This window comes from Larus michahellis, chromosome 7, assembly GCF_964199755.1.
Source record: "Larus michahellis chromosome 7, bLarMic1.1, whole genome shotgun sequence".
Classification (NCBI taxonomy): Eukaryota; Metazoa; Chordata; class Aves; order Charadriiformes; family Laridae; genus Larus; species Larus michahellis.
This window is the reverse complement of record NC_133902.1, coordinates 58,600,818-58,615,392: the sequence shown is the minus strand read 5'-3', so window position 1 is coordinate 58,615,392 and position 14,575 is coordinate 58,600,818. Positions and strand designations below refer to the sequence as shown.

The 14,575-nt window shown below is 42.1% G+C and overlaps 1 protein-coding gene across 1 annotated transcript; it reads right to left on the bottom strand.

Moving 5' to 3' along the window:
* Window positions 1-218: 218 nt before the first annotated feature.
* Window positions 219-13,455, bottom strand: TNFAIP6 (TNF alpha induced protein 6). The gene is made up of 6 exons (XM_074594570.1): window positions 13,204-13,455; window positions 7,116-7,253; window positions 5,641-5,802; window positions 3,454-3,682; window positions 2,377-2,417; window positions 219-1,309 (listed from the first exon to the last, which is right to left on the bottom strand). Exons 1-6 carry the CDS (start codon window positions 13,295-13,297, stop codon window positions 1,146-1,148), a joined length of 828 nt encoding a protein of 275 aa, XP_074450671.1. The 5' UTR covers window positions 13,298-13,455; the 3' UTR covers window positions 219-1,145.
* Between the last annotated feature and the right edge of the window lie 1,120 nt (window positions 13,456-14,575).

Sequence of the window (14,575 nt, the reverse complement as noted above, 5' to 3'; positions counted from 1 at the left end):
TAAAATCTCAAAGATGAAATAAATTTAAAGAACTGAGAATTAGAATAAATAAAGCAAAGATGGGTCTTACTAGCTTAAGATTCTCCCCCTCTTGTGCAAAACTCTGTCTGAGGAATTCCCAGTGCTCCAAACAAAAATATAGTTCACAGGGAGATTCTCAGCGGGCATTAGACTTCAGCAGATCTGGGGTCAGGAAACCATTCAGAGCGAGAGAAAGAAACTCTTAAAATCTATTTACTGCTTTAAATCAAGAAAAACGTTTTAAAGTCTGAAAAGTTCTCAAGAAATAAAAAGAATTCATTGGAAACTCAGGACACGATTAAAACAGAGGTAGCTTTAATGCTGCTTCAGACTGAGGAATTTAAACTGAAGTTAAAAACATACGGAGAATGATTTATGCTCATCAATTCAAAATAGTACAGCCTTTTTAAAACCCGTGTAAACAACATACAGCATCTCGACAGGATCTTCCGAACAGATTTGCTGGTACTCGATTAGCAATTGCTTCTGATGCAATTTCATTTGATTTAATTTGATTCTTTACTAAGTGAAATCAGAGAAGTAAAAGGACTTGAACATCTCTTCTCTGGATGAGGAAACCCTGACAAAATTAATTGAGTAGTTTCTGATTCATCTCACAACAAAATTATGATGATAATATAATTGACTCTGTGCTTTTCATGCTGCTTCCCAGTCTTTTGACTTCAGACAATCACATGGGTGGCTTCTAGGCCATCCACAAGATGAATTTATGTATTTTAAAAATAAGCTTACTCTAAAGGAAAATAAGGATAGAACAGCAAATTAAATTTAAAAAAAAAATTGAAACAGTCACACAAAAATTTTGATCAAATGGTGCAAGAAATGAGGAGAAGGAGCAGTTTATATAGAAAAATACTTTTAAAATCTTTGGTAACAATGAGTTCTTCAGATTTTTACAGTACATGTAATGAAAAAATAGTCTTCTATTATTCATGTAAGTATATTTTATAATTTATTTCCTAGTATACTTTATTAACAAAACTTATATAAAAGCAGAAAATAAAAAGTCAGAAAGTTATGAAGAAAATGTCTTATCTGAAGAAACAGGAATCTGAATTGAGTTCTAAAACATGTTTCTTATTGAGCGTATCTCACTAGTCTGCTCACATAATACCAAATTTCCCAGATAAGAAGTTTGTTTTCCCTTGGGATGTTGTATTCTTCCCATCACTTAACTTTGAAGGCATGTCCATAGTCATATACCTAATTTGAAAACCACCAGCAGTCACTGAGGCATCTGTCAAAAACTTCAAGGTCATAACATTGCCTGGGACAAGAAAAAGAAAAACAAAGGTTAGGTTTTCAGGTGGCATATTTCAGAGTTACTTTTAAAGTGCTCTTGCTTGCTTGCTTCTGAGACCTTTAGCGCAATCTGCCTGGTCTGTCTAGTTCCCGGCTGGGAGGATTCTGGTTCCATTAGCCCCATGGAAAACCAGGCAGACTCTCATCAGTTTTCTTTGTTTGCAGAGCCCAGAGGTTGATAAAGTTTTGCTGTACCCAGTGCTTTCTGCAAAGCATCTCCTGTTCTTTAAAATGCTGCTCTGCTTCACTCCACCTGTGAAATGTCACACTCCGTGTGTGAGACACAGCTGGCACAGAGCCTCATGGATCCCTAGGTGACACAGCGGTGCAGCTGCTGCATCGCTCTGCCGCGAGTGTCATCTGCTCGTCTCCACCAGGCAACGGGGAGATCAGGGATGGCACAATTCAACTTTTCTATTCTCTTTCTGCTGATTACAGCTGTGGCTGGAGTGTGGTAACGCAAGTTTCAGCGCAGACTGTCCGTAGACTGTCCCAGGGAACACGGCTGCTTCCCCGCGTGGGTGGCTCACGTCACATTTGTGCTACAGCGACTTTGTGATGCTTGAGCAAAGAGAGGTAAAAGTGGCTTCGATTTACATGTAATCAGACCTCGACCTGCTGTTTAAACATACACAAAGAATAATGTCTATAACCGGCTTTGGAACTGTTCTTGCAATCCTTGCTCTTGGAATGGGAAAAACTGGTGCCCGAAGGCTGTGTGCATAGGTGGGCTCCGTTACTAATGCCGGATCTGCGGCGTGAAAGCTCAGGAACGTGCGTAGATGCACTACCTCCCTAAGGCCAGCAGGATGCACCCTGGTTATCTTCTAACTAGGCTTTTTTTACTTTTACGTTTATTTAGAAGTAATTGCACTGATGAAAGAGCACGCTGGCAGTTTTGAATAGCCATTTATGACAGGAAGCAGAGATTGTGTCTATGGGCATCTTAACCATATATTATTAGAAAGGAGGGAGAAAAGGTGCTTTGGGCTGATTTTTTCTTTTTAACCATAAAGAGCGCAAATATATTACCTGTGCTAATGATGTCGTCTGGCAACTCATCTCCACAAAACCTGGGAAAAAATAGAAATGGTCACGACTAAACAACGCAGGAAATCTGCCACAGCCCTGGTGGCTCGCAGGCTGTACTCTGCTTTGGAGCTGTGGCTTCCGGGGCTAAAGTGGTTACAGGTAGGCAGTGTCTTTACTTCTCTGCTATACGTTAAAGCAATTGCCTAATGTATTTTTGTCATTATCTTATAGTAAGGTTAAGGGGAGGGAAAAATGCAGGAAACATTTTTCAATATATGCAGGAAGTAAATGATGCAAAACAAGAGAAAGAGCAATTTAACAAGGCGCTAAGGAAAAGAGCAATGGCCCAAGGCTAAGAAAGGAAAAACATTGTCAAATTTATCTGTAAAGACAAAACAAATGGACTATATCCTTGCTTTGCTACACATGATTTGTAGAGAGGATGTGAAAAGTGGCAGGAATTGAGAAGTGTTTATTATCACTTTTTCTGGTTTACTTTTTGTTCTGGAAAATTGAGGTACTTCGTACCAAAACATGACTGCTAAAGAACAAGCAGAAAGATGACATTGAAAAAAAGAAAGTGAGAATTAAGCAAAGAGGGAAACTAAATCTAGTAAGAGAGATGATATATAACACTTGTTCTGTTGCAATTTTGTTAGAAAATATTATACTTCTGTAGCAAATAGTAATTTAAATGAAATACATTTTTGCGAACAGTTTAACACCCTGCCTCCCTCCTTTCAATTAAAGCAAATACAAAATACTGTTTGAGATTGCTAGGAGTTATTCCTGTATAATGATAGAGAATTATGATAAGCAGTTAAGCAAAAAGTTTTCTTTCATGTCGTTTAACAAAGCAGAAAAGGGCAAAGTGCAATTCTCTGAAACTCTTTCCAGGCCTGTGTTAATGACAGTAAATTGCCAGGAAAGATACGTCAGGTGCTATTGCTACAAGTGTTATGGGCATTTCAGAGGTGGTAATTGGATAAGGCAATACAGTGTTCTTCTGAAGTAATGTTCTGGGAAAAAAAATCAAATAATTTGATTATTTGCATATTAAAAGTGGAATTGCTTTACCTGCCCACAAAGCCACTGATATCATCATAGCTATCATAGATCTCCAAGAAATCAGCCATACAAGCAGTGTCGTCTTCAACATCAAACTCTAGAAACTGTAGATGAATACGTTGTCCGTACTTTACTCTAATATGCCAGTAGCAAATTTGCTCGTTTTCATACTCATTTGGGTAGCCCGGTGACTTAAAAACATGTTTTGAATCTGTGAAGACTCCACCACATTCTTTTCCTGAGAGAAAAATAAAAACATCATAGCTTAAGCATTCATGCTGGATATGGCTATGGTTTAAATCTTTGTGCACTTTGACCCAGAAGATCCCTAGAAAATCACATAGGAACATCTGGGGTGATTGCACTTTTCATATATTTAAGCAGCCAGCATTCACAAGAAACGTCAGTCATTGCTAGCTTTTGGGAGCTGGTATCTTGGAAACAAGAGGCATGATCCAAAACTCACTCAATTCAGAGGAAAACCTTTCATGGACTCCAGTGGACTTTGGGCCAGAGCTAAGTGTTTTATGAAAAAGGCATTTGGGGTTTCTGGCTATGTCAAACTGTAAGCTTTACAGCTGTATTTCCAAGTCACCCTGCCATTCAGTTTCATCCTTTCTTCTTCAAAAACCTCCTGAAAGTGTGTCTTCCTCAAGAAAACGTATAAAGGCTAATTATCTCACACACTGCATTGTACTCCTGTTATTGCTGCAGCTCTTCACTCCCTTTGGAATGTCTCCTTTGGGACGAAAAACACTCATTCTGGTTTGATTCAGTGGCCATTTGAACTCTAACAGCTCCCTGATGGTGGGACAAACCAATTTGGGGACCTCACACGGCCTGACGTTAGGATTTGTCATAGTTGCCTATGTTCAGACCTGGGGGAGGGGGAGATACTTTCTAAGGGTGATCCAGGGCTCCTGAGTTGGGTCCCTTAGGCTGGATAGTGTGATTAAACCTCAGTCTGTGCATTGTCCTGTACTCTTCAGCTGCAGATCATTGCTAGGTTGGATGTAGATTTCAAACATGCAAACAGTTCCGCAAGTTCCTCTTGACATCTTTAGCATCCTAGAGAAGAGCACCGGCTCAATTCAAGCCGAGGTTTGTCTTTGTTCCCCCAGGCTACTTGTCTCCCACCTGCAAAGCAGACAACTCTGCCAGGCTTTTTTTTAGCAGGCTGTCCATCAAGCGTGAATACGTATCCTTCATGGGGCTGACTCAAGCTGCTGAGTGTTGGCAGTCCTGGTTTCCTTTTGTCCTCTAACCAAACAGTGCGTTTGGAAAGTAACTACCTCTCAGCCCAGAGGAGGAGGCTGACAAAGGAGAAAGTGGGGCTGACAGCTTACATGCAGTAATAGCGAATGCAGTAGTCCCGCTTGCAGTTCTCTTTGTATGCTGAACATCTGTGAGCGTCCCCCACCCCACAGAGCTATTTGATTAACAACTGCCCCGCTAACATAAACAAGCTTCAGCCTTCTGAGCACAAACAAAATGTGCACAGCTGTACAGACGTCACGGACAACTCCAGCTTTTGGCTCTGCCAGGCAGGGTAGTGCGCTTGGAGGAGCAGGAGAGCCAAGCAGCGCATAGAGTTGACACACACCCCCGCACCCCCCCCCACAACCCCCCACACCTGCTGGGAGCTGGATCTGTCAGGTATTTCAGTCCCAGACATAGCATGCATTTTCAAAAGTTGTTCTATCTCGGGCACAAGAAAGAAGGAATAAGGGTTAACGCTAAATTTAGCCTGTTTACAGGCAAAATATCTGGAAAATGGTTCCTATGTTAAACAATTCAGATTACTTAGATGAAGTTGTAGGCTAATTGTAAACACTCTTATAGAAAACAAGACATTCACACATCACGTGGAAATATTACTTACCTTTTTAATCAACAACAGCATATCACTGTATTTTTAGTTTCTGAAAGGACTTTGCTTAGGCCCAGTTACATGTGGTGCAATGCAGCGCAGGGACACGGAGCGCTGAGCAAGCCAGATCAGCTGCAGGTAACGGCAGAGGGGGCTTGGTGCAAGGCTCCAAATACATTTCTATCAACACACCCCCCTCCTCAGACAGCATATTTATGGCATTGAAGCTAATTCATGCAGAGCCGGGGTGCCTTTGCGCAGCCAGATAGCATGGAGTGTAGTCATAATCTTAGACCCGAAGAGCAATGGGTTGTTTTTAAACACACCGTTAGGGTTGTAGCAGTAGGCATCCCATCTCTCGCTTCTGTTGAGGCGAAACCCGTAATCAACAATACCCGTTTTTCCAAAGCCACAGTTGGCACCAGCTTTTACTATGGGGTAACCAACTCTGCCCTTTGCCATCCAGCCAGCAGCACACACGTGGAAACCTGCAACAGGGAGAAAACGTGACATGGATGTTCTAAATGGGTCCTAGGCAAGAAACTCTGCTTCTTATTCTAGTAGGTAAAGCCTTACTCAAGCTGATCAATGACTTGGGTGTAATTGGCCTAATAGAAATTGAATTACAGGAAAGAACAGTACTGTGAGAGGATAATTTTAAACACAGAATATAAAATTGCATTGTGTTCTCCACAATATGATTATTGGTACTTCATTTGAAAACAGAAATCAGATGCAGATGGACTATATATTTTCCCGGGTAGTGAGTTTTAAGTGCTGTACCAGCATTTGTAATCAAATTATATGCTGGATGAGTTAGATAAGTGTGTTCTTTGGCTCCCTTTTGAAGTCATCCTATCTCAAGAGTTTGCAGCATTAAGCTCTGAGAGTGAATAAAATACTACATACGAAAGAGAGCTAAGAAAACAAAGTTTTTACTTAAAACACTTTAAATTTAAATACCTGAAATACCTCAAGTATTTCTTGCTAAACAAAAAGATCCTGTTAATGCATTTTGTGGCTGAGAACTTAACAACAATAGCCAAGGAATGCAATGTTATTTGCTGTCTGATAGAGACCAATTCAATGTTTTCACGGAGACGGACTGGAACATATTTGTGGCGCCCTAGGACTATGAGCTACTCAGAAAAGACAAAAGTACCCTTTTTACATGTGTGCTGGCGCTGAGAGCCAGCTTCTGACTCAACGGCGCAGCCTGCAAATTTCTAGAGTGGAGGATATTTTCCATTGTTTTCCCAATGCTCTGAATGAATTCATAATTTCTTATTAGGAATCAGATAGGAATACAGTAGAGCCCTCACTCAGCTCCGCTTTTCGCTTCAAGCACACCACTCTCAGAGCAAGTACGGCTGGAATAAACATTATGACAACACCTTGACTGATGATATGAAAAATAGCAATGCACATTTACTGTAGAAGCTCCCTGGGGATAAAGACCTTCCCCTGCAGCCCCCAGCAGCCCCCAGGTGCTGTACCTGGGGAGGTACCGTTGCTTCCCAGCTCAGCCAAAGAGCTCTCCGCTGGGTGTTACTGGTTCCGGGACTGCGCTGCACCCAGAGCTCAGGGGCATGCAGTGTGTGCAGACGTTATCCCCGACAGCTCCGTAGGTAGCGCAGTCATGCTCTGTTACTGAGGGGGAAAACTGCATGCAACTTGGGCAAAAATCCAGGGAGTTTACAAGTCTCCCAGTCCCAGAGTTCACAGCATTCATGAAAATACAAGGCCGGCAACATTATGAATGAGCGAGGTGAAAAGCAAACAGCCGTGATTTTTTTCCAACCTATTTTTCTTGCTGCCTCCAGCTGCTGATACGTGGCTAGGTGTCCTCCCTCGTATTCACAGACGGCTTTTGCTTCTGCATAGGTGAGCTGGTACTTCCCAGAGCGTGCCTCCCTGTGATACACTCCAGCTGCTCGTTCTGTGGGACCAAAGCAATAAATGATTTCAGTATGGTATCCCAGCTGGCCCACCCCCTGGCGTGCTCTCACCGCCTCCAGCAGTTTCCCCCAGACCTGCACTTTGGGCTACTGCCCAGGTGAGATGAGAAACAAAACGTTCAGCTAGTGGCTGTGCCACTTGGAAAGTGTCAGGAAAATATGTCCCTCCCAACCCAAAGACATGTTTTTGCAACCCAAAGGTATGTTTTTTTGGGGAAAAGTTTTGAACAACAGAGCTAGTCAGAGCTTGGTGAGGTTTTGAACAACAGAAAATCAACAAATGCAGGGAAGGACTCCCCTAGGACTACTCAGAAGGCAGTAGTTATGGGAACGATCGGCTGGTGTCAGCGTCACTAGTTCTGTGTGTCCTGACTCAGGGGAAGCTCCTTCTGGATTGCTATCACAGCATTCTTTTGGATGTAACTGTAAGTGCCTTTGTAAGATGAATCAGAGCTTTGTTTTGAATCTCCAGAGGAGTTAAATCAGAGCTACTTAGATAGAGGAGAGGCAGAAACCGATGAGAATAAAAATGTGAAATAAAAATATCTGAGCTTGTGTCACAAAGGGCAGGACCAGAACAATTGCTGGCTGACATTTTTGCTGCACAGAAAATTAATACACTTTTTTCATTATTTTTTTCCTTGCTGTTGCAAGTACAATATAAAGCAGCTTTCCAGGGAAAACTAGAAACTGTCAGTACTACTGCAAGTTTCATAATCTTTTCGTGTTTCGCTTGTCTGATGCCATATGCATGGAAATCTGTCTCAGAACCAATCTGCATATGTAATCTGAATGGCATTTTTGTTTAGATGTTTCTTATATTTAGTATAATCCGAGAAAAATGGTTGTCTGTAGCTATCGCTAGACAAAATGGCTGAAAAAAGACGCAAAACAGGAAGCATTTTTCACAGTAGTTATTTGTATCATGGGAAAAAAAGAATGTCTTTTCTAGGGACATACTTAGAGTCAGTAGTTTTGGCTAGGTTAGGATATTTTTTTAAAAAAATAAAGTCACCACTGAATTGTGGTTAGCAATGGTGAGAACCCTTGCTAGATATAGAATGACATTTGCCAATGTAGTTTTTGGACCCACACAGTCACTGGCCTCATGCCCAGTGAAGTAAATGATATTGCCGACGAGAGTCTCGGAGACGGAGAGCTGCTTTCTGTAACATCACTGGGAATGTCACTGGCATAGGCATGGGATAACATATAGCCCCTGGAAAAATCTTAATCTTTCTGAAGAAGCCAGCTCTGTTGCAAAGAAGAGTCACAAAAATTAACAGCTGTGGAATAATTGTATGTCATATTAAAAAAAAATAAATCTATTTTAATTAAAAAATTATTCATAGGAAGTATTATTTTTCATTCATTCAGTAGTCTACCGTGTCTAACCTGGTAAATCCACTCACTGCTTCTTTACACTACGATTGTATTGGATTCGGTGTGCCTGAATTGAAAATCTGAGTACTACAGAAAAGAGCGCACCATTTAGCCTCACTGCACGCTCCGGGGACAACCTGGAACTGACAATTCACGGCAGCTGAATTCTAAGGTTTGTCACCTTTGCAAATGTGGCCAGCCACAGCCAAAGCAAGAGCAGTCTCAAAGCTTATTGTCAGTGATGTTTGCTGGTAAAAGCTCCCATCGCTCCGGCAGCCACCTTTGCGAGACCCACCCCGTTCCTTCCTTGGAAGTGCTGCTGGACGTGCCACCAGGGATCGGCCACTGCTTAGACTCATCACTTTTGGAGCTGACAGTAAAAACTTCTCATTTTCAGTTGTTCTCCTGACTTTTTCACCTGGCAATATTGTTTTCAAATCTTATCCCTCAAAAGGTATCCACCCCCGCTTATTGACGCTAAAATGCCAGTATGGACGGGCATCACGTTTTACAGAATATTGCTGGAAAATCTGCTCTCCGCAGCATCTGCAAGGGCTGCTCTACCAACAGCAGCACCACTGAGTCTTCCTGCAAGGTCTTGATGGGTGGCATTACCCTGCTGAGAGCAATAACCAATCTGTATCTCTCTCACCCCTTTGCAAAGTGACAAAAGTAGCCTTTGGAAACATACAGACCACACACACGTACTCTGCCAAGCTTTGCAACTTGATGCTGGCTCGGTGTGTCACAGTTTAACGATACAGTATTCCCTAACAGTATATCCTAATTAACTGATCAGATCTTTTTGTATCTAACTGGCCGGGCATTTTTTTCCCCTCCCTCTTAATTACGTTAGGGGCTGTGCAGAAAGATAAACTGCACCAGCAAAAACAGACCTAGGTCAAAGCATTGCACTTATTAACAATTAATATAAATTCACATATTTATATATCTGTATACATATATACAAATATTCACAGTCATACATGAACACACACACACACAAATTACTGCAAGTCTTTATGGAGGCGATATCATGGCCGTGTAGATAAACCTGCATGAAATTCTGCTTTTACTTGCGAGCCCAAGCGCGTGCCTACCACTGTAAATGCAGTGACCGTTCATATACCATGGGGCCAACACCACAGAGTACGACGTGCCCCAGCCTCAGCGCGGCATCTTCTCTGATGGGGACTCTGCTTGAAGGCTGCTCTCTTTATCTGACCTGCCGGAAATCTCCTCCTGGGCAACAGGGAGAACTTTCAGCAAAGTTTTTGCCTGAAAACCTGCGTATTGGGACTGTTGTCTCAGGGGTTTCTCCACCCACTTTTTTTTCTTTGGTTCTTACTCAAAAGATCATGGGTTACCTGGCTGACAGGGCATGTTTCTTCCAACTCACATTTCTTAAAATCTCTCCTTGAAGACCAGAGGCAGCAGGATCCTGCAAGGACAGTGACCCTCTACTCACCCACAGCATGGGAGATGGTAATAGGTAGCCAATCTCTTCTGCACAAACACAGTAAGAATGAGATTTGGCCTAATACAGTTCCCTCAATATGCATGACACAAATACTAAATACTAAATAAAAAGAAATATTTAATTGTTAAGCAGGGGATGGCCATGTAGAGTTACTGGCACGGGCCTCTGCTGACGCACGCAGTGATACTCGGAGTACTCCACCAAATCATAGAATCATAGAACTGTTCAGGTTGGAAGGGACCTTGAAGATCATCTCGTTCCAACCGCCTACCAAATGGAGTAGGTATGGCCTCTAAACCGCATTGACGCACGGGAATGTGCGAACGGGGATGAAATTCGGAACACAAAAAGCACAGCAGCTGTCCTGGGAAACCTACCTTGTGGCACTAAGAACTGGCACTCGACTAAACATACGAGCGTATTTGGGCAAGACTGTTCTGAGCCTCTCATCAGTTTACAATAAACCTTCGGTTATAATATGCTTGTGTCAAAAATGAGCAATAATGAAGTTCCATTCACACAGGAAAGACACTAACAGGAAGGCAATAGAGTGAGCTGCAGCAGCGCTACATGCTCACCGAGGAAACAGAAGATGCTTTGTAACAAGACAAAAAGTAAAAGACACGAGCATTTCTGACTGGCATTAACTGAAGATTTTATATTTGTGCTAATGATTTCCTGAGGAAGAAAGCTAAAATGGAAAACTCCCTTCATTTTCAGTTTGGCCTTGATAATGCTTTATCAGGAGAAGAGGAGATAAGCAAAGCTCGGATGTTGCTGCGCATTCCTAGATTTCATTCAGGGGAGAGGGTCTTGCTTTAATACTCATGCATGCTGAGTATGAGATTGGGGTTACTGGGTTTATTGTTCAAGTTACACCTTTTTTTTTTTTTTTAAATACAAAGATGCGTAAATTGCATGGCTGTGATTTTGCCAAATTTTTCTTCATATATTTATATATAATGTCATTGAATTCCATTGGTAATTCAATTAACTGCATTTTGAGCTTTGTTTCAATAACTTTATTGCTGTAGTTACACTCAATGGTGCATTTCTAAAGGAGCTTCAAGAGAGTCCTGGAGATAAGAAAGCGGAGTGGTTATTTCAAAGTTGCACACTGCGCTTCCAGATTTTGCACGTGTTTGTTTATTTAGAGCTAGTCATCAGTTTTTACCCCAGGGTTTATTTTTATTTACTCTCATGGTAAATGCTAAAGGTGTAGAAAAGCATAATTTTGTTATGCATTCCAGTTAGCACTATGTTTCTTCATTTTAAAGAAATAGCAATTTTTTTCTTCAAATTGACTTCAATTCATAAAACTGCTTAAATGATCACTGTTATCACAAATTCGCATTTACGTTGTAGAAGCCCCTAAAGGTGACATCCAGGGTGGCTGATTGCCGCGCTCACGTGGATATGCCAATATTTGCAAATAAAACACGCAGGGCCCATTCTGTGGCCATGAGTGCAAGCGGCACGGCGTGTGCCTGAGCTCCCTTCCCCACCATCGGGGGGGTCTCATCCAGGGACAGTCCGTGGTCCAGCTCTCCCTGGCGCTGCACTGGAGTACTCTCTAGCAGACCAGTGGCTGGCTCGGGGCAAAACTGTGCCAGGGAGCGTGAGGATGGTTAAACCACAGACAAGACCTGTGCTTGGCCATGTACTCCTCACTTAGAATCGTACAATCATAGAATTGTCTAGGTTGGAAGGGACCTTTCAGATCATCAAGTCCAACTACTTCTGCAGGGACAGCCTGTACCAGCTACAGAAAAACCACGGCCTGAGCCAGCAAGCCCCTTTGCTCATTGCTCCAACCACATCCCTTCCATATGAGAGCACCCATCACAGCCCGTATTAAATTCAACTTGTCTGCTCCTACCATCAGGGCTTAACACAGCCTCAGTCCTACCTATCTTCTGTGTCTCTTTCCTGTTATTCCAGACAAAAATACAAGCTTTGCTTGTTTCTCGCGCAAACCTCTTCTCTGTCATCATTTTTTTGAATAGCAGCCCCTTGAGGTGGTGGCGCACGAAGCTGCCAAGCTGTCCTCCCTCGGAGCTCTCCCCCACCTGAGCACCTTCCGCAACTATGGGACACAGCAGGCGCGTTCCAAGTTTAGAAGGAAAGGGAAGTCATTAAAAATGTGCAGTCAAATGGAAAACAATATAGATCACTTCTCCTTCTCATTTATGTTCCTGTTAGTTTATGTGGTCTTCTGAGAAGGGACCGGAGTCACGTGGTTGCTGCACCAGCTAATAGAGCGTGGCCCCAATCCCTCACGAAACATCTAAGCACAACAGAAACAGTACCGGCTACAGGAGTTCCTTAAAATCCTTAAAGAAATACACAACATCCTAGAGAGGTAAAAGGAGTTTGTGAATATTTGTCTATAAAACGGAGCACTCAGTGTATGTTCTTGTTTTGGCTCCTTTACGTGACTATATTCTGGATATGTTTTTCTGTTGCATTGGATAATTATGAAGACCTATAAAGGAACTCTAAGAGCTATTTAAACCCACTTGAAGTATAAGAAATGATTCCCACAGCATTTTCTATAGCCCTTTTGGAATATTCTCTCCACTGTTTAATGATGTGAACAAACCAACGGCCAAAACATACACATTTTTGTACTTTCCTAGAAACCTAGGAAATATTATTGCTATTATTTCCAGATCATTTAGTTTCATATGTAGGACCCCAGGCATCTGAAGTATGTTCATGCAGAAAGTAATTCATTCCTTTGGCAAATGTTTCTTTTCATACCCATTTTCCTTCATTAGAAGAAACTACTATTTAATGCTGTTTTCACTTTACCTCATGCTGCAGGAAAATACATTCAGATGAAATATTCCATAACTACTTTTCCCTGCACTTCAGAGAAGTAGTAAAAATAGTAAGCTCATAAGGACAAAACTTACAGTCGCCACTCAGATAAAAAAGATAAAATAACAAAAGGATTTTGCTAATATTAATGCAGGATTCAATTTTGTACTGCTAGGTGCTCATCTTTATACTGTTAGGCACAGTGACTTTTGCAGCAAAACATTCATGATTAAAGTATTTCTTACCTAACCAAATGGAGTTATGCAGCACTCCGTCCTTGAATCCCCATGCTTGAGCCTTGTCCCACAGCAGGGCAGAAACGAAAATTAGTGCAATCATCTCTTCCGAACTATTAGGCTGTAAATATTCCCTGTTAAAACACTCAGGGTAACCTCTGCTAGCTGCTGGCTAGATCCTATTGGAACATCTGGTAGCCAGATCTTAAATAGTGCTTTCAGCTGTGAGGTCAGCAAGCCTGCTCCAATTGTGCTTGCTGTAGTATTATTACACAATTAAATGTGATGTCTGCAGTCGTCCATGTGACTCACTTTTGGCTCCCTCCATTCCCAGCGTGTCCAAGAAACCGTTCTATCCCTCACTACTGCAGCACACATGAACACTTTGCAAGCCAAAGTCTGTTCATTCTTCAGCACTCACTGTCTTCAAATTCCATAAAACAATAAAACTAATAACCAGTCTATCTGCTTATAGAGTTTCTAGTCACACCATTTACAGGACTGAAGAGAATCACACATACTACCTCTTATTCTCATTTAAGCATTCTGTTCTTTCATGTATAATTTGGATTTAATTTCACAGTGACCTAATCAATGAAAAAATGTAAGGAGAATATTTTGCATTGGCTATCTGAATTGAGTTTCCCGACATGGAATCTGTAATTGCAAGTCAAACTCCCAGATCAGCATAAAACTGCAAGTGTCAAAAACAGATGCTCTTTGTTCTGCAAGTGGGAAATAAAGCTAAAATCTTCCCCTCCAAACCACAGTTTAAAATCTGATTCATAGCGTGACAGCTGTCTGCCGGTCTTCCCTTCTGGCTGCAAGTGAATACTGCAGCTGCTCCTTGTGGATGAGTGGGAGAGTAGAAAGGGGGAAAGATGACAGGATGGAAAATGGTCTGGTGCTCCACGCTCCCGAGCAGCCATTGGAAGACTCTGCTCTCCAGTTCTGATAACATTCGTAACTTCTGAGTCAGGAGCTATAGAAGAAGTTGTGCTCATGACCATGAAGACAATCAAATTAAAATAAATGAAAAGGAAAGGGTGGAGGACTCTGTGCCTACTCAAAAATATTTTACATAGATGACTGTTGTACCAATGAGGAAGATATTCTTCACCACACCAGTCTGAACACAAAGCGATGAATGCCTAGCTACGCTGCATACACAGGCACACACACACACGTATTCCTCCCACCTACAACTCAGGCAGCTGCTGAAGGGGAGAGCTGTGGGGAAGAAGAGTTGAGAGAGAGAGTCCTTCCCCTGCGTCGCAGTAGCAAGGCATCTTCCACCAAAGTACCGATGTCTTGACCTGTCACTCTTCAGCACTCACTGATGAGAGCAAACCCGTTCTTCCAACAAAGTTCACCTATCATA